The sequence below is a fragment of the Sycon ciliatum genome, chromosome 9 (assembly GCF_964019385.1).
Source record: "Sycon ciliatum chromosome 9, ocSycCili1.1, whole genome shotgun sequence".
In the NCBI taxonomy this organism is placed as follows: Eukaryota; Metazoa; Porifera; class Calcarea; order Leucosolenida; family Sycettidae; genus Sycon; species Sycon ciliatum.
In genome coordinates this window covers 6,632,860-6,653,359 of record NC_088651.1, presented here as the reverse complement: position 1 = coordinate 6,653,359, position 20,500 = coordinate 6,632,860, and the positions used below count along the sequence as shown (strand labels likewise).

The 20,500-nt window shown below is 46.8% G+C and overlaps 1 protein-coding gene across 2 annotated transcripts; it reads right to left on the bottom strand.

Annotated features, from left to right (window-relative positions):
* Positions 1-51: 51 nt before the first annotated feature.
* Positions 52-18,790, bottom strand: LOC135825241 (phosphatidylinositol phosphatase PTPRQ-like). Of its 2 annotated transcripts, none has more exons than XM_065337979.1 (10): positions 18,597-18,790; positions 13,237-13,365; positions 11,696-12,055; positions 7,919-8,221; positions 6,560-6,868; positions 5,013-5,312; positions 3,967-4,002; positions 3,245-3,301; positions 1,687-1,737; positions 52-355 (listed from the first exon to the last, which is right to left on the bottom strand). In XM_065337979.1, exons 2-10 carry the CDS (start codon positions 13,340-13,342, stop codon positions 75-77), a joined length of 1,803 nt encoding a protein of 600 aa, XP_065194051.1. In that variant the 5' UTR covers positions 13,343-13,365; positions 18,597-18,790; the 3' UTR covers positions 52-74. The 2 variants fall into 2 exon arrangements, with proteins under 2 accessions (XP_065194051.1, XP_065194052.1); XM_065337980.1 differs by lacking the exon at positions 18,597-18,790 and adding an exon at positions 15,067-15,101.
* Between the last annotated feature and the right edge of the window lie 1,710 nt (positions 18,791-20,500).

Genomic DNA, 20,500 nt, shown 5'->3' with positions numbered 1-20,500 from the left:
GTACTAGCAGATACACGGTACCATAGAATGACTGCGCACTTTATCTTATTCATTGCAACATAACAAGATCATCCTTACGCTTCATCAGCGCCGTATACGGGATTCTCCACACTATCGTTCAAACCATCGTAAGGTACATCGGCAGCTGCGAAGGTGTCCATCCCTCCGTCGCCGTTACCGGATGACCTTGCTGGTCCATGCTGATTCCTGCGGATGTAGAGCACAAAGGCAAGCAGAATCAAGGCAATAGCCACCGCGCCCAGTCCCAGACCGATTCCAATGCTAGCTCCTGTCGACAGTGAGGTTGACTGCTCTTCGGGCCTTTCCTCTTCACCTGGCTCGGAGCCTGTGGTGCCTGGTGGCATTAAGAGTAATACACACATGGACACACACACACATACACACACACACATACACACACACATGCACACACACACACACACACACACACACACACACACACACACACACACACACACACACACAGTACACAAAAATGGTATCAAACACACCATAATTGAAGGCATGTGCAATAGGGATGCAATGAATATTTGGCTATTTGGCTATTCAAAATTGATTCCACCCTAAAAGAGTATACTAGGAACAGGAAAAAGTCAAATTTTGAAATATCTTTCTATTTCCTGAACCGGCACTCAACTAGACTATTATTTGTTCGTCATACGTTCATCACCACACGGGTACAAGGTACAATATTGCTCAGCTTAACCTGGTTACTGTAGAATGGCTAATGTTAGCCCTGGTGATACTTTGCCAATTCTAGCAAAAGGAGTGTTTTCGCTAAAGTTTTGCCGCGCCAATCGAAATTCTGCGGGTACAGTGCAGTGTAGTCATCTCTTTTTCGTAGCTCCGAAACTCAGATCGCTAAACGATTTCATCGCGAATTGGTCCAGACTCAGACAACCCTATAAATTTCACTCGCTAAATTCAGTGCTTCTACAGTATGTTAAGATCAGCGTGGTAGTGTTCAGAGCATCCCAGATGTAGGATATATTCTACAGCATAATTCCAACCGGTCCGGAAGAAATTGTGATCAGAGGGAGGAGAAAGAGGGGGGTGGGGGTGCGTGTAGACTTTTTTTTTTTTTTTTTACATAAAAACTGCGAATAGCGCCAGTGACTAGCTAGATCCTTGTCCGAAAAAGGTTTCGTGTGAAATGCATTCAGGCACGTTCGTAGTGGGAACAGCAGCAAATACAAAAGGGTCCTGCACAGTCAACACCCAACCGGGTGTACGGGATTTCAGGGGATTCTATGAGATTTTGTACATCCGTACACCGTACATATGGGGATCCTACCCAGCTGCATAGTGGGTTAGTGAAATCCCATGATTCAAAGACCATGATTGAGATGCGAGGGGTACCTGGTTCAAGTCCTGCCTGGGAGCGGTCTTTCCAGGCGTGCTGCTACCCACAGTCAACTGGGAACTTGTGGCCAGGCACAAGGGCTAAATGGATGCGGCTAATGGGTTGTCTCGGCACTTGTGCTGGCGGTTGTGAGACGCATCCCTTCACCCCCACCGTTAGACGCTGCATCTGCTGCTAGGGTTTACCGGGTTTTAGCGGCGGTCGTGAGTTCCCTTCTCGAACAGACACGATAATTAAAAAAAATCGTTTATCCGACTGCTCTGCAGCAATAACAGCACCTGCTTCCAATAACATTCACTTACTGTCAGGCTCACGCGTCTTCTGGTCTTCATCTGTTGAGTCAGCTATGCTTGCTGGGAACAGACATGTAGACAAATGCACACAAGAACACACACATGCACACATACATACACACACAGACCATGCATGCAAACAAGAACACATATGCACACACAGGCACACACACACAGACAGACATACGCATGCACACATACACACAAGCACACACACACACATACACACGCACACACACACACATGCACACACACATACATACAATGTTTGTCCTTTGCAAGGGAAGCACGATACATCTGCAAGTGTTCTGCAGACACGACCGCTTGTTTCATCTTACAACAACGGTAGAGGACGTGGTAAAATTCTATGCAGTAGATCAACACTTGGGCGAGGTAGCTGCGTGATTCACATATTTCACAAAACCATGTGAAGCAAACCCCTATGTACAACTGGTGCAAACACGGTGCATGTCCCGTGGTTTATGTTGGGATGTAATGGGTAAAGAGTTATTACCTACGCAAACCCTACACAGTGGGAATGAAGTCATGTGACCAAGCAGCGGCAGCAACTCAGTACATGTAGTAGGAACCCATGGCTCTAGAAGAAATTTCACACAAATTATGTTCTGATAACCGCAATCAGTAATACAAGCTGGATCGACATTTGTGTACACTGTATTCATGTATTGTAAAACTGTGGAGACAATGTGCAATAAAACGATGAAAAATGTGAAGAAATTGTACAATCATCTGTTGGCTAGTCCTGATTGTTGCAATTCGTATTCCGACTCTTCATTCACTGTATTGTGCCGTGGTCGTCATGGTTATGGACTACAGTTAAAGGTTTTGGAAGCCATCTGTCAGCGTCTGTATAAGCCTAATTTCTGTGTACAGAAAGATAGTATAATTGGGTTGAAATTGTTCAAGTAAAGTGTCATGTTTGGTGCGGCCAAGCTTGGCCGTTAATGTTCTAGGTGTAATGTACTGCTGTTATTTGTTATCACTTTGTCCTTCCTTCTTTCTTTCTCTTCTTTGTTCACTTTTCAGTTGCAAGTTTAGTGTTAGTACACATATTCGTTATTGCTCTCGCTTTCATTGTTAAAATTCACACTTGTAAATTTCACTGCTGTTGTTCTTAGTGTTATTTCTCTAACTTAGATTTTCTATAATAGTTCAATTTTGTTTTCAGTGTCCTTTAGTACAACGAAGATTCCTGATGAGTGTTGTACGAAAACTTGTTTGAATCCCTTTATTTCTCTACACAATTTCTTCACATTTTTCATCGTTTTATTGCACATTGTCTCCACAGTTTTACAATACATGAATACAGTGTACACAAATGTCGATCCAGCTTGTATTACTGATTGCGGTTATCAAATTGTTGTCTCCTCGCCGTTTGTTCAAATTATGTTCTCTTCACAGTACAAACATCTGTGTAAATTACGGCGTTGACTGATTGGCAATCATTGTATATGAATTGAACAACTGTTGTTGGTTGTAGAGGATTCTTTAGTGTTCACAGTTATTGAGTGATCAAGAAGTCATCCAGCCATCATGGTATCCTTACTCATATATTGCATAGGTGACTTGGTTGTTGGTGGTGGTGTGGTGGGTGAGGGCAATGCTGCACAAATAGCAAGAAGTAAGGCAGGATAAATTAGAAATGCTCACATACGTGTAGTAATTTTGTACTTGTAGAAAGGGAAAGACTGCTCTGGATGAGTGAGGCTAGCTTGGCTTACACGACTGAGTCAGGCATCAGACACTGGCCTCGACTTTACTGCGCGACTTCGGTGAAAGAGATGTAGAACCGCATCTGTTATGGTGCATGGCATGGATAACATCGGCCCTAGACGACGGCTGCCATCGCCAACCGGACAAGAAAGAAGTTGAGGCCAAAGAGAAAGAGAAATGCAAAGTGGAAGTCACTTCACTCCAAAGGGTGTGGCGCGAAATGTTGCTTCGAAAAGCAACACACGCTCTCCATGTTCATGAAATACAATCTTCACTTTCGTCAGTTCCTCTAAAACAGAGCAAAGTATTTTAAATATACCGTGGGTAGTAGTCAGACTTGTGAGTTTGGATGCAGTCAGTGGACATTGAAATTATCATTTCACTTGTTAAAAGTTCACATTCAGGTTCCAGCTCTTCATTCTGCTACACTAGAAAGCCATCAAAATGATCAAGCACCTACAGGTACATGTCACAGAACAGCACACACATACACACATACACACACACACACACACACACACACACACACACACAAACAAACACACACACACTTACTGGGGGCTGAGGTGGTCGGACGTACATATGGAGGATCTGCAGGCAATAACACAAAACATGACCAAACCAATGCGGATGATCTCATCACCAGAAGCACTCATCAACTTTGCTTCCCTATTTTAGTGGTGGTGAGGTGACTTTCTAGCATGGCAGAATGTAGGCCTGCACTACTCCACTATCACAAGCACTAGACTGTGTACCGTAATCTCGCGCATATAAGACCATGGTCGTATATGCGCAGGTTGGTCTGGCCATACCCTAGTCGTTCATACGTTGTGTATGATATGGCGGATACACAGTCCTGACCTAACCAGCAGCAAACACGCGTCAGTGGCGAAAACGTTGGTCCGGCCATGGTCTGACCGACTGGACCAGTTCCGCCAGGCCAGTTCATGGATGTAGTATTCAGAGTTAGGTAAGTCAACACATATTCGGCACATATCTATTTTTGTACTTTCGGTAACAGTATTTTCGGCTTGGGCATTTTTAGGTGAAAAATTCTTGCGGCCGACATTTTGTTTTGCAAGGCTCAGTGTGACTGTGTGCTATATACGGGAAGCGGCAGTATGCAATACAGGCCGAAATCTCAATTCGGCCGAAATGTGTTTTAGCCCTGGGAGGCCGAAATTTCAATTCAACTGAAATGTGTTTTAGCCCTGGGAGGCCGAAATTTCAATTCAACTGAAATGTGTTTTAGCCCTGGGAGGCCGAAATTTTAATTCAGCCGAAATGTGTTTTAGCCCTGGGAGGCCGAAATTTCAATTCAGCCGAAATTTCAATTCAGCCGAAATGTGTTTTAGCCCTGGGAGGCCGAAATTTCAATTCAGCCGAAATGTGTGTTAGCCCTGGGAGGCCGAAATTTCAATTCAGCCGAAATGTGTTTTAGCCCTGGGAGGCCGAAATTTCAATTCAGCCGAAATTTGTTTTAGCCTTGGGAGGCCGAAATTTCAATTCAGCCGAAATGTATTTTAGCCCTGGGAGGCCGAAATTTACACGCGCCGAACATTTGTCGAATTCAGCAGTACGTAGAGCAGTATCTTACTTACCATTGGGATCTACATTCATGAAGATGTGCTGGCCCCAGTGGCTTGCTCCTGCACTCGTTACTGCAGACACAGCGAATAAGTAGTCCTGGTACGTGATGAGATTGGGTATGTGGAATTCCAACGCATCACCGTCACGGATCTCATAGAGGTGTTCGCTGTCGACGTTGAGAGCTTCGGCCAGCACATAGTAGCCTATGATCACACCGTTACGCAGTTCAGGAGGAACAGGAGTCCAGCGTATGTTCACGGATGTGCTGCTGTTTGCGTGGGCTCCAACGATGTCTGGTCCGGCTGATGGTGCTAGATGACATGGTGGATGAACATAAATGCACAAGCGCGCGCACACACAAACAAAAGCAACACATACCGACACGTGTACACACGCACAAACACACACACACACACTCACACCACAGATACACACACGCACAAACACACCGCAGACACACACACACACAAACACACCACAGACACACACACACTCACACCACAGACACCCACCGTCACGCACACACACACACACACACACACACACACACACACACACACACACACACACACACACACACACACACACACACACACACACCACACCACACACACACACACATGCCCGAGCCCATACATGTACGTGCACATGTGCATGTTCAGCAACACCTTACGTTAGATAAGAAAACAGCATTTCACTGGGCTGGTTGTGCTGACGAGCCAATGCATACTTCAGAGGTGAGGTAAGTTATCAAAATTGAATAATGGAACAATCTCTTCTCTTCAGTCACAAAGTGCCTGTAATCTCTTCGTTGAATTATTGGTGTGTGTAATGGTTATTAAGGGTAGTCAGTTGGCTGAGAGCTCACGGAGGAGAAGAGGAGGAGAGATTGCTACATTATTGAACAGCCAAATGGTACAGTTCTCAACTTCATTAAAATTGAATAATCATGAAATACAGAGTGGGGTGGGGGGGGGGGGGGCAGAGCTTGTCCCTGTACCATATGAGCATGGGATGTACATTCAGTGTATACTCCAAAGCCGGGTCAGCCGGGTTAGTCACCCAGTTGGGGGTACTTTGACCTGTATGAAAAGAGAACACCGGGTCACCTGTGACCAGGTTGGGGGTATGCATGACATATCGAGTACTTTTTGTACCTCTGTACCAAGGAGTAGTAAAATATTCATGACTCCATGATGAACATGATGTCGAGTACTTGCTGCACTTGAACGTACCCGGCTCTGACCCGGTCGGAAGACCGGTGTGACACTGACAAGTAGACGTGTAACCAGTTGGTTTGAAATCCTAGAGCAGCAGCCACTGGCATTATACACCTGTCTGTCTGGTTGGTTCTGCTGCTCCCTTCATTCACCTCCTTCGCCACCCCCCCCCCCCCCCCCAACATGACCCGATGCATCCCCACATCGACTGCACAAATCAGCCTTTCTTGCAATGGCTGGAAAATTGGAATGTTGCATGCGATGTAAAACAATGCTCCGCCGAGCGTAATGTTGCAGGACCCTGGTGCTTGCTTTGATATGCTAAAGCATTAACTAACCATCCTCCAATGTGAACATGGACACCGAGCTGGAGAGCTGGCTTTGACCTGCAGTAGTGATGACAGAGACAGTGACCGTGTAGTTGGTGTATGGGACTAGATCACCCAGAATCGTCCCCGTCACACTCCTGCCAGGTGCTATCTTGCCAATGTGATCAGTATGGGAGAAGAGTGGGGAAGTCCCTTCTGCTGTCACATCATACGCAACGATTGCAGGGCTGCTGGGTGCAATCCAGGAGATTTGAAGAGCTCTGGCGAACGCAGCATCGATCGTCACACCACTGGGTGGACTCGGTTGTGGTGAGGTGACTGCACAGAGATAGGGAAGAGAGAAAGATAGAGAATAATCAGATAGATAGATAGAGAGAGAGAGAGAGAGAGAGAGAAAGAGAGAGAGAGAAAGAGTGAGAGAGAGAGAGAGAGGGAGAGAGAGAAAGAGAGAGAGAAAGAGTGAGAGAGAGAGAGAGAGAGAGAGAGGGAGAGAGAGAGAAAGAGAGAGAGAGAGAAAGAGAGAGAGAGAAAGAGTGAGAGAGAGAGAGGGAGAGAGAGAGAGAAAGAGAGAGAGAGAAAGAGTGAGTGAGTGAGAGAGAGAGAGAGAGAGAGAGAGAGAGAGAGAGAGAGAGGGAGAGAGAGGGAGAGAGACAGACAAACAGAGAGACAGAGACAGACAGAGAGAGATAGAGAGATAGAGAGAGAGGGAGAGAGAGAGATGGAGATAGAGTGAAAGGAAAACAGAGGCCAAGAGAGAGATAACGAGAACAAGCAAGGAAACAGAAGAGAGATAAACAAAAAGAAAGGGGAGGAGTGCGTGGGGTTTATTCATGAGTGACGTAACAGATGAGAGACAAATAGAACAAGTATGGGCGTAATGCACCAAAGTCAGACTTATGGGAGAATCAGGCAAAGTGGAAACAAGGGGGAAACAAACTGTTTGTCTGCCTCCAGAGCTACACGTAGAAGAAGGAAAAAGTATTCTCAGAGTACAAGTAAGAATACGGGCATCGGATATTACAGCAACTACACTCATCCAATGCTCATGCTGCAAAGCAGGGTTTTCTGAACTCAGTGATCAGTTATTTGTACACCCAGATCGAGACCTCCTACAAGGGTACGGGGGGGGGGGGGGATTCTACTACACTAGGCACTTTCGACGTTTTTGCTATTATTCGTACAGGTAGTGCTTGCTTCCAGATCTGTGTTTAGAGAAATTGCCAGTCTCAGCACCAAATCCAAGAACAGTTTGTTTTGTGGCGCTTTGAATCTACCAAAGTTCAGACACAATGTGCAGGGATGCAGTGCAGGCATACAACCCGGACTGGTTATAACATTGTGTAATATCCCTGTGTTCAGAGTTCTTACCAGCAGATAGTGTAGTGACAGTGACGGGTGATGTGCGGTTGGAGAGCAAGAAAGACGACTGACGTATTGCCTTGGTGAAAGCAGTGATTGTGTACGTTGCCTGTTTCTTCAACTGGGGAACCGGCACAATGCTATGTGAGCTGCATACCTCCGTTGAGAAAGTTCCAGTCTGATTCGTCGTCGTAACTGTCACGCAATTCTCGTGACAGGCGGTGTCGTTGACAAACGCAACGTACACCACTGTGTCTGCAGGCGTGATCTCTACATCAGGTGCTGCTGGGGCTTCATCAAATGAATCGAAAGCTGCCAAGGCACAGAAAAGGTAAAAGTAGAAAACCAGAAACTGACTAGGGGAAATCCGGCGTTCATCATTTTGAGAATATTGAAAAGAGATCTGAAGAAAAAACCCACTGTCACCACCAGGACTCGAGCCAGGGACCTTTGCTTGAGGCCAGCGGTGCTCTAACCACTGAGCTACGGTGTAGCCGTCAGCCCTAGCAGAGGCCTTTGAACATTTTCTTGAGACTTTGAAACTCATGCTTCCTGTGACCCTCAACAGGCTGTTTGGATGCAGCACATACTGTGCGCACACACACTTCACGCACAAACTAGTCCGCTGGGAGCCCACTGTATCAAATATTCATCACTTGAGGATGTTGAAAAGGAAAATAGGTTGTTTTGCGTTCACAAATTGGATATGCAAGAAAACGGTGGCACCCCATGTGACATTGTTGAATTCTGGTTTTACATGGTCTTTTGCTGGTTGAATGAATAGGTCAAAGCATTGTTACCATGGATCACACGTCAGCTTGGATAGGAAAAAATCCCTGATTCACATACTTATGAGCTTGGATGGGAGAACTGTGATACTATTGTACAATTATATCCCTTAGTGCCATTACATCCTCTATCTATTGTTTCTCGTTTAGTCATTGTCACCGATGGTATCTGTGACCGGAGAAGGGGAATGGTGTGATGATATTGGAACTATATTATTTGGTGCCATTAAATATCCCTATACATATCACTATAACCTTCACATCCTCATATTTACACCTGTCCATATATGACATTAGAATAGCATGCTGCGTACTACTTCCCATACTACCGGTACCTTTTCTAGTACTCACATATTGTACAACTTTACACACCAAGATAAAATAACAAGGATGACAGCCCTTCAGGGTTAGTTGTCGGGTAGCCGAACCAGAGTGAGCTGTTGGTGTTTCCTCTCCTTCACAACAACAGAGTGGTTTCACATCCATCACATGACCATGCATGACGGCCATGTTGGTTCCTACTCCACTCAACCCTTGCATCTAGGGGTCACATGATGTCAGCCATGTTGGTTCCTACTCCACTCAACCCTTGCATCTAGGGGTCACATGATGTCAGCCATGTTGGTTCCTACTCCACTCAACCCTTGCATCTAGGGGTCACATGATGTCAGCCATGTTGGTTCCTACTCCAGTCAACCCTTGCATCTAGGGGTCACATGATGTCAGCCATGTTGAATCCTACTCCAGTCAACCCTTGCATCAGGGAGTCGTAAAAGCCCGGGAGAGGACACGGCACACATTCCCAGAAAACATCTTTGCCTCGCGCTGCCGGGGAACGCTGCCAGGGAACGGTGTTGCGAGGCAAGGAAATAATAATTATTTTCGAAAATTGTGATGTCTTCTTGAAATACTAATTGGGACATTCTCCGATTTCTCTTAGAGCACGGAGACGATTGCTCCGTCGAGTCTTCTGATCTCTATTTTCATCCTCACCTTCCAGCTGCCTCACTCATTCTCTCTCAGTTTATCGAAGTTAATTTATTCTGAGGCGATGGAAATGCAAGACAAATCCCTAATTGTACTTCACTTTTATTTGAGTTGGGGTGAACGAAATGAGATTTGTGGAAAATGACGCCACTTCCCGTGTTAGCCGCTGGTCGTATCATACAGCCCATATTCCATTGCAGGTGATGGGCCAACGTTCGTGTTGAGATCCGCTGAGTTTCCTCGTACTCGTGGAGTTGAATTTGTGGCAGCAATTGCACTGAATTGCAGTCAAATGGTTGTGAATGAAACGAGATTTGTGGAAAATGACGCCACTTCCCGTGTTAGCCGCTGGTCGTAGCATACAGCCCATATTCCATTGCAGGTGATGGGCCAACGTTCGTGTTGAGATCCGCTGAGTTTCCTCGTACTCGTGGAGTTGAATTTGTGGCAGAAATTGCACTGAATTGCAGTCAAATGGTTGTGAATGAAACGAGATTTGTGGAAAATGACGCCACTTCCCGTGTTAGCCGCTGGTCGTAGCATACAGCCCATATTCCATTGCAGGTGATGGGCCAACGTTCGTGTTGAGATCCGCTGAGTTTCCTCGTACTCGTGGAGTTGAATTTGTGGCAGAAATTGCACTGAATTGCAGTCAAATGGTTGTGAATGAAACGAGATTTGTGGAAAATGACGCCACTTCCCGTGTTAGCCGCTGGTCGTAGCATACAGCCCATATTCCATTGCAGGTGATGGGCGAACGTTCGTGTTGAGATCCGCTGAGCTTCCTCGTACTCGTGGAGTTGAATTTGCGGCAGAAATTGCACTGAATTGCAGTCAAATGGTTGTGAATGAAACGAGATTTGTGGAAAATGACGCCACTTCCCGTCTTAACCACTGGTCGTATCATACAGCCCATATTCCATTGCAGGCGATGGGCGAAAGTTCTTGTGGAGATCCGCTGAGCTTCCTCGGCGTACTCGTGGATTTATGAATTTGTGTCAGAAATTGCAGTCGAGTGGACTTCTGTGAGTAAATCGCGACGGCTCCCTTCCTTCAGCACCGTCAAAACGCAACATAGAGCATTATTACGCATTATTACGCACTCGTTCCATGATTCATGATAATGCCTGGATTCTTTTAAAAACAATCAATGTGTGTTCCCTATCTATCTACATTGTACATGGTTGCAGGTCGTTATTTATAAATCTTGATAATTTCAACACTTTTCTACTCGTATACTGAGTACGCGGTGACTTGAGCCGTTTAGGAAACGGAAGTCTTGGCGAGTGTACAAAAGGTAAACCTATCATTTGTACTTCATAACGGAATTGTGCACAAAAATGCACACACACGTTCGCGCGCACACACACAAGCACACACACAAACACTGTACAAACACACACAAAAGTACAAGCACATGTGCACATACACACGCCTCCCCCCCCCCCCCTCCCCCCTTCCCCCCACACACACACACACACTCAACTCCCCACCCCTGTACTGAGTCTGACAGACATACAATCATGTTTATCCTTCCTTCGCCACCAGTTTCGGATAATGGTGTCAACAACGAGTTGTAAAATATTGGTATTTTAGGACTCCCTGCCCTGAAGACAAGCACAGCGCCGTGGATCGAGCAGATCCGGCCGCGCCGGCCTAGCGTGCTTCACTTTCTGGCCGAGGCAAACATCGTCCGCGTGCGCGCATCCCGTGTCCTCTCCCGGGCTTTTACGACTCCCTGCCTTGCATCTATGGGTCACATGATGTCGGCTATGTTGATTCCTACTCCACTCAACCCTTGCATCTATGGGTCACATGATGTCGGCCATGTTGGTTCCTACTCCAGTCAACCCTTGCATCTATGGGTCACATGATGTCGGCCATGTTGATTCCACTGATCACATGACATGATCACTTTCTACACAAGTTCTGTCACATGACAACACATGTGAAACCACTCTATTCTATGAGGTACGAATACACATCGGAGTGGATGCAACCATGCACTTACGCATCTTCTGTGGGTCCTCGCCCTGGCATACGTATGCATTGGGCCATGAACAGTTATAGTTGCTGATTACCTGTGATCCGTCGAACACGCTACACTCGGTACCTTTGGCAAAGTGTGCGCCCCGCATCCAGATTCTCGTGTCGGCCGCTATCTGGTAGTGGTTGACCAGGAAGGTGTGGAAGTCTCTCAGGCACTCATGGTCATAGAGGCCAACCTCTGGCAGGCCAAAGTCATTGTCGGCACAGTCGCCGTACGCATTTTCATGGTCACGCACCTCCTCGTCCCAAGTCGACGTCGGATCGGAGAGTTGATAGCCGACCAGCTCGTAGGTGACATCAGTGCAACGACAGTGCCAGAAAGCTGGAGGAGAAGGCGAAATAAAAAAATACATATTGGTGTAATTTGAAACTCGGGAATTGAGCCAATAATAAAAGTAGAAAGGAAAAGGACACATGGAAACGAGTTAAGAGTAACTCTCCACCACTGTAACTAGATACTATATACAGTCAGATGTACGGAGATGTGTTGAAGCTAGGTGTCAGGACGTCGAATGTCTCAGTCCTCTGTCAGTTTTGTGCCTAGTTGTTGCACTTTCTGACTGTATATAGTATCTAGTTAGTGGTGGAGAGTTACTCTTAACTCGTTTCCATATGTCCTTTTCCTTTCTACATATTGGTGTGTTGGTATTAGGTTACTTGTAGTGGCCTAACATCTTCTATGTACCATGCGCTACTTGATGACATCTTCTATGTACCATGCGCTACTTGATGTACCAGCCTGCTATGTCGGATACCGCCAACCATGCATCGACGAGGCGCCAGGCGCGAACTGATGGTGGTGGTGGTGAGAAGGAGAGCTCTGTGCCAGAGCTTTGCAGCTTGGAAAGCGTGTGTGGGCAGGGGTGTGTTTACCACCATATTGCCAGGTGTGTCTTTACCACCATATTTATCGGCCTAACAAGTAAAGTGAAGTAAAGTTTGAACATCCACGTCGCCACCGGCTATGCAATTGTGCTGATAAACACAACCAGCTGAGGAAGTTTCGCTCGTGCCAGGCCACCACCATGCCTGACAAGTGACTACCGGGCAAGTTGTATTATAGTTTGACCTGGTCTTGGCAAGTGAGGATGAGCATACTTTCGATGGCCTATAGTGCGTTTCAAAAGTATAGATATTTGGTTTCAATAAACCGTTAGGCCATCATCCGGTAGACATACACCCCATAAAACCTGTGATCATTTCGTGCGTAAAATTTCCGAAATTGGGCGTTCGTTATCCAATCGCCTAGAAATCTATATTAGAAATCTAAATCGGGGGAACTTCCGGCGCAATAACCAGAAGACATATCTCCAGAGCTTCAAACCAAATTTGAATTATTCGACAAAGTCTAGAGGTCTATAGTACTTTAGAATCTCACTCTAACAAGTAGCTACAAGTTCTTTGGCTTAATATTTTCACCTGACCTGAGCTCCATTTCATGCACTCATATAACTATTTCGCATGAAGTTGTTCACCCATTCCGCCACAAGCAATCTCACTTACATTTAACAGTCAGATCTGGACTCTGGCTGAACTGTGAGTGGCCCGCTCTGGGACCCAGCAAGAGAATGCAGACAGCCACGAACAACACCTCACAATGCACCACCATTGTGTCTTGGCGTCCACTCAGACCTGCAAGACAAGACAACACAGGACACCATGCCAACGGCACACACACGCAGCTGCATTACAGTCATTTTATGCGCACCGTCCCAAAGAATCGAATGCAGTGAAATACTTTGCCCAACCTTGGTCCACACCAACGGCTTGATGTGCACAGCTGTGTTCAGATTCTGTGCATGTACGCAGGGCGTTTGCGGCACTGTGACTATTTTGTATTGTATTTGTTCTTATTAACTTTACATCCCAAATCAAGCGGACAATCCTGCCCAATGTTATGATTGCGATGGAAAGGGAGAAAGATTTAAGATAAGAAAACCTGGATCCATGGGATGAAGAAAACAATGAGCCTAGAAATCTCTCGCGGTAGGGAACATGCTAGCATCAGCCATGAAAGTAGACTTGCGGTAGGGCAGGACTAAAATAGAAGGGCTTGGGGGAGGGGGAGGGAGCGGGGGGGGGGGGGGGGGGCACTGGCAGGGTCAAAAAAGTACTTGAAGACCTCACATGACCTAAAATACGACCAAAGTAGATTTTTGGGAAGTCTGAATACGTGTCTAGACACGCGTGAACCGCAAACGTGCCAGTCACAGCGCATACTGGCATACACGTCATTATGCGCCTGATATACGCTGAAAAATACACGGAATTCCATTTTGAAGCGTTTCCACATCCAAAATACCTGGAAGGCCAGTAAAATACACACACACACGCGTGATTCCTCTCGTGCATGCGCCAGTTGTGAACACAGCTTAATCAAGCATGATGTCATAAAAATAGCTTTCACATGGGTCGGAGACAGCCTATATCTGTGGGCTTGTTTTGCCTTGGCGCAAATTTTTACGGATGCTCAATTCTCATGCCAGGGTTCTAGCCAAAAAGGGGGGGGGGGTAGGGGGCGCAGCTCCCCTACTCTGTTTGCGCCCCCCGCTCCCTGTGAAAAAGTGCCGCCCCTACTCATTTCCTTTTTTTTTTTTTTAACTGCCATTCAACGAAAATGAAGTCGATAGTCAGTACTTCTGAGTTCATAAATGCACCTTTGTCTGGGGTGAAGTCAGGTGTTCGCCCCGTACGTTGCGTTTCGCATTGCAAGACAGTTATTTTGAAAATGGAAAATGTGTTACGAGGTAACTGCCCCTGCCCCCCCCCCCCACACACCATGTTGTCCTGGCTAGAACCCTGCATGGCTTGCATTAGTGCAGACTAGGTCACCAGCCAGTCTCCCATGAAAGATGGTACCTATTTATCGGTCTTCTGAGAGCACAATTGTCCTTCTCAACAAATTCTGAGGATGGGGCACGGAGAATGTATTTCCAAACTGCGAAGCAGAGCATTAATCTGGTGAGCTGCATCATAGGGTATTTGCTGTTAGCTGTGCGACTGACGGGGGGGGGGGGGGAGGGTCGACCCTTGTCAATGAATCATTCACTGCCCGTATCACTAGAGCTGGCAGAGGCACCCCAAGTCAAGGGCAACCATGTGATCAGACATATCACCACTGAAGAAACCTTCAGCATCGCATCTACGGTCTTTACTGGAATTGCGGCTGGTCTTTCATTACCGCCTGTCTAAAATACGTGCCACATCAATTTCAGGGATTTTGCTTGGATTTTTTCAAATCAGGTAAACTTTTAGCTCACGCAAACTACTACTAGTAAGCGCTTGCGGGCAATATTGCCTAAGTATGTCAAGTTCTGAGTATCCAATTCTGACCTTCAAATCCTTAAAAATCAGGCCAGGACTAAATGAGGTGGGTGACTAACATACAGTCTTTCTCGCTGTATATACTGTTCCAAAGGCAGAAATTCAAACAGCAGCACAAGAGGAGCACTGTGGAGCTAGCATTTGGCACATTGGCCATGTGCTGAGCACCGAGTGCCATGCCCTCAACTTTTGGTGTGTGTGTATGCGTGTGTGTGTGTGTGTATGCGTGTGTGTGTGTGTGTGTGTGTGTGTGTACTTCAAGTATGTTTCACTGTGTGTGTGTGTATGTGTGTGTGTGTGTATGTGCGTGTGTGTGTGTGTGTGCAGGCACATAGTACGTGTGTTACGTGTGTATTCAGAGTAGTCTGGTCACCGCAACCGCAAATGGGCGTCATACGAGTAGAGACCAAGTACTGCATAGTCAAAATAGACAAAGATGTGCCTATGGTGAGGTTATCGGTGGTGCATTTTACCACACAACCAAGGTGCTCTGGCACATGGTCACAATACCACAGATAGCGGCGAGCTATGCTACGCCACTTCGTGTGTGTAGTTTGGAGGGGGAGGGGGGGGGGGGGAGAAGTTCCTGGAGTGACTGAGTGATATGGCTAAGAAATCAATGTACTTCATTCATAATAATAACTGGCTCGAGAGAAGTCAGAACTCACTCAGGAGTCAAGTTCCAGACTCACCGCGAGCGAGTGTCCTTCATCATCCTACCCACGCCACAAAGTGTGAGGGAACCCACCAGGAGACCACCTGCCTCCATGGCTTTTTGATGCACCTCATTGAGACCACATCGCTGGTACGGAACACTGAGTGACATGAATCGACTTCTAAGTAATTAGAAGTTAATATTCTAAGTAATTAGTTCTCCCAAACCTGAACATAGTCCTTTAGAAGCTGGACGTAAGTCGTTTAGTACTCCTAAGGTAATACAGTTTACTGGTAGTAGCTTCACAACAAAGAATGGATGGAAAGTCAAACCCGAACTCCACTGCTCGTAATGAGCATGACGACTATTTTGGAATTTCGACACTCACACTGCGTTGATTATTCAGATTTGGACAACGATTAGATCCTCAACGAGCAGATGTCGCCGTGATATGAAGAAAGCTCCATAACTAGGAGTATGACTGTTGTGTGCTAGATCTGCTTGAAATCATTCTCATCTCCTGGAATCGCGACGCTACTACTGGACAGCGCACAAACCTGCTAGCTCAAGTAACGGTGGCCACCGAATTGTGTCTTTTTCTCACAAGTTGCTATGTCTAACATAGCTGTTCGCTATCATCGCTTCCGCGATGGGCATGTCTGAGGTCTGAGGTGTGTGGCAAGTTCCTATGTCTAACATAGCTGTTCGCTATCATCGCTTCCGCGATGGGCAGGTCTGAGGTCTGAGGTCTGAGGTGTGTGTCAAGTTCCTATGTCTAACATAGCTGTTCGCTATCATCGCTTCCGCGATGGGCAGGTCTGAGGTCTGAGGTCTGAGGTGTGTGTCAAGTTCCTATGTCTAACATAGCTGTTCGCTATCATCGCTTCCGCGATGGGCAGGTCTGAGGTCTGAGGTGTGTGTGTGTGTGTGTGTGTGTGTGTGTGTGTGTGTGTGTGTGTGTGTGTGTGTGTGTGTGTGTGTGTGTGTGTGTGTGTGTGTGTGTGTGTGTGTGTGTGTGTGTGTGTGTGTGTGTGTGTGTGTGTGTGTGTGTGTGTGTGTGTGTGTGTGTGTGTGTGTGTGTGTGTGTGTGTGTGTGTGTGTGTGTGTGTGTGTGTGTGTGTGTGTGTGTGTGTGTGTGTGTGTGTGTGTGTGTGTGTGTGTGTGTGTGTGTGTGTGTGTGTGTGTGTGTGTGTGTGTGTGTGTGTGTGTGTGTGTGTGTGTGTGTGTGTGTGTGTGTGTGTGTGTGTGTGTGTGTGTGTGTGTGTGTGTGTGTGTGTGTGTGTGTGTGTGTGTGTGTGTGTGTGTGTGTGTGTGTGTGTGTGTGTGTGTGTGTGTGTGTGTGTGTGTGTGTGTGTGTGTGTGTGTGTGTGTGTGTGTGTGTGTGTGTGTGTGTGTGTGTGTGTGTGTGTGTGTGTGTGTGTGTGTGTGTGTGTGTGTGTGTGTGTGTGTGTGTGTGTGTGTGTGTGTGTGTGTGTGTGTGTGTGTGTGTGTGTGTGTGTGTGTGTGTGTGTGTGTGTGTGTGTGTGTGTGTGTGTGTGTGTGTGTGTGTGTGTGTGTGTGTGTGTGTGTGTGTGTGTGTGTGTGTGTGTGTGTGTGTGTGTGTGTGTGTGTGTGTGTGTGTGTGTGTGTGTGTGTGTGTGTGTGTGTGTGTGTGTGTGTGTGTGTGTGTGTGTGTGTGTGTGTGTGTGTGTGTGTGTGTGTGTGTGTGTGTGTGTGTGTGTGTGTGTGTGTGTGTGTGTGTGTGTGTGTGTGTGTGTGTGTGTGTGTGTGTGTGTGTGTGTGTGTGTGTGTGTGTGTGTGTGTGTGTGTGTGTGTGTGTGTGTGTGTGTGTGTGTGTGTGTGTGTGTGTGTGTGTGTGTGTGTGTGTGTGTGTGTGTGTGTGTGTGTGTGTGTGTGTGTGTGTGTGTGTGTGTGTGTGTGTGTGTGTGTGTGTGTGTGTGTGTGTGTGTGTGTGTGTGTGTGTGTGTGTGTGTGTGTGTGTGTGTGTGTGTGTGTGTGTGTGTGTGTGTGTGTGTGTGTGTGTGTGTGTGTGTGTGTGTGTGTGTGTGTGTGTGTGTGTGTGTGTGTGTGTGTGTGTGTGTGTGTGTGTGTGTGTGTGTGTGTGTGTGTGTGTGTGTGTGTGTGTGTGTGTGTGTGTGTGTGTGTGTGTGTGTGTGTGTGTGTGTGTGTGTGTGTGTGTGTGTGTGTGTGTGTGTGTGTGTGTGTGTGTGTGTGTGTGTGTGTGTGTGTGTGTGTGTGTGTGTGTGTGTGTGTGTGTGTGTGTGTGTGTGTGTGTGTGTGTGTGTGTGTGTGTGTGTGTGTGTGTGTGTGTGTGTGTGTGTGTGTGTGTGTGTGTGTGTGTGTGTGTGTGTGTGTGTGTGTGTGTGTGTGTGTGTGTGTGTGTGTGTGTGTGTGTGTGTGTTGCCTGTTGGTGTGGGGCAGGGAGTTGTAAATCTACGTAGACACTCTCTACCAGGGAGTATTTAAAAAATACTATTTTACTGCTCCCTGCTCTCTACGACTCCTGGTGTGGGCCATGGTGCTTTGGTGGTGGGGCTTACAAAGCGCCTCGCGTCACAGCTACAGCACGGACACCGCGAAACTGGATACACAACGTGTTACACATGATACACATACACAGCCTCACGGGCAAAACATGACTAGAAAGCAGTCGACTCACAGACTGAGTAACAGACTACCGGATAGTAGTGCCAGAGCGGCAGAGGACAGGGCTAGGCTCTGCCTTTCCTAGACCCACCAAGCTACCAGTGTACCACACTGCGCCTTTGCGCCTTTGGTCTCTCCACGTATTTTCCGTGTGGTGGGCAAGACCAACAACACACAGCGCGCATGCACTTGCTCTGCGAGTGGGAGGCTCAGGGAAAGATTTACAAACAAACCGTACCTGATCTCTCTAGCCGCTGTCCAGGTTGATGTCGAGGAGCCAGTAAGATTCCGGCGTCCTTGAGCAGCTCTGTTTTCAGGAAGAGGAGTATCAACGACAGATCCTGAGACTATGATGGACTTACAGGCACGTTTACTAGGCATCTAAGCCTTATTCTAAAATCACCTCTACCCTAGGGAAACGACTATGTGGATTGGGACATACTCATTCATTTTATTGCAGGTGATGCGAAGGTGGAGCGGCAATTCACACTCGCGGACCTCATATCAGTCTCAGGTCATGTTGACACTACAATACAATGTGCTGTAACTAACTACCACGGCACGTGAGCAGAGACAAGAAATGCGAACGCTTGCCCTGAGCCTGAGGGTGCATATCTTAGAAGCCAAGTGTCAAAACTGCCAGACATGTGGTCGGGTAAACGCGAGGCATTGATAGCACGGATCCAGCAGCGCTCTAGACTACCTGCAACCACCAATCCAGGCGTGTGAGAGCTAAAATGTATGACATTGTACAGTAGATCTACTGGATTGCCTTGAGAAGGCGCAGGAATTGCTGAAGATACCAGGAATAAAGAAGTTATAACGTAAATCTACATGTTGGACTAGTAGTAGCCACAACTTTCTTCCGTAGGCTCCAGCGGATAATGCTCGAGAATTTTTTCAATGGATTCTGCTTTTCAATATGCTCCAAAATCCAACTGAATGCTATTCTGCTCCAAAGTAGCACTGAATGCTTCAATTCTGCTTCGAAAAATGGAAATACATGTAATAGTATAGATGACTAATGTTTCAGATTCATAACACCATGTATCTTGCAGCATAACCATAATATGATACAATGTCATGTACTAATCCGTCTGACGAGTGTTTTTGAACACGAAACTCGGAGTAACGAGAAAGCTTTTTGGTCTCTGTTGTTCTGCCTTGTGTACTAGTTTTCGCAAGAAGATGCTAGTTTTCTGCAAAACTTGCGGGAGTATGCTAGCGAAATGCTAGTGCTAGTGGTTGTGAAACTTATCCACTCACTCCCACCGTTAGGCGCTGCATCTGCCGCTAGGGTTTACCGGGTGTTACCGGCCGTCGTGAGTTCCCTTCGAGAACGGACAGGATAATTCCTTTTTTTGCTTTTAATGCTAGTTTTCAGAAAGTGCTAATTATTCTAGATATAAAGCTAGCACTATCCGCCGGGCGCCTAGCCACAAACATTAATAGCTATGGATCACGGCTTGTCTAGGTTGTAGCGTAGGGTGTTGTGTTGTCACCTGTGTCTGTGGACAGCTTGTATCGTAGCTGACACTTGGGGCGCGTCCGAAAGACATGGCAGATGCTGACTGCTGTGCGAAGAACTCGCGCTATTTGCTTGTGGTAACTACTATACTGGAGCACATGCACACTTCAGTACAGTGCATCTGCATTGCAAGGCCTGGTCTCTTCACCATCAACCCCGCCATCTGAAGCCACTACCGATATTATGGCATTAAAAGGCCGAAGTCAAAAGGCGTAGTGCCAAATGTACACTTCAATGTGGCAATGTGGCTATATTATGGCAATGCGACTCCAAAGTGATACACCTCTACTGGCTCTAGACGCTACCAGGACATCTTCCACACAGTTACGAATTGTTTACACAGTGACAGGGTGGTGGTCTGGCACGCGCTTTGCCTCCAATTTAAATTTTGTTTAAAGGGGAAGTGCATCGATTTTTCAAGTAGGGCTCAGATGAAAGACAATTGGATATCGGTTCCGATGGTATATCTCTCGCTTGCGTACGGCAAGGGAAACTTGCCATATCGCCGATTTCCTGATCCCGTTTCCATGGCGACTACAGGTGATGACGCACATTCTGCTTAGCTCCGTGAGCATGGTGAGAGAGAAGGTCGATCACTGAAGAATTGTGTCATT

Coding starts and splice junctions, on each gene's coding strand:
- LOC135825241 (XM_065337979.1), bottom strand. CDS start 13,342: ATGGTGGTGCATTGTGAGGTGTTGTTCGTGGCTGTCTGCATTCTCTTG. Junction 12,056..13,236: donor TCCAGATCTGACTGTTAAAT/GTAAGTGAGATT, acceptor CTTCTCCTCCAG/CTTTCTGGCACTGTCGTTGC. Junction 356..1,686: donor GAAGACGCGTGAGCCTGACA/GTAAGTGAATGT, acceptor TAATGCCACCAG/GCACCACAGGCTCCGAGCCA.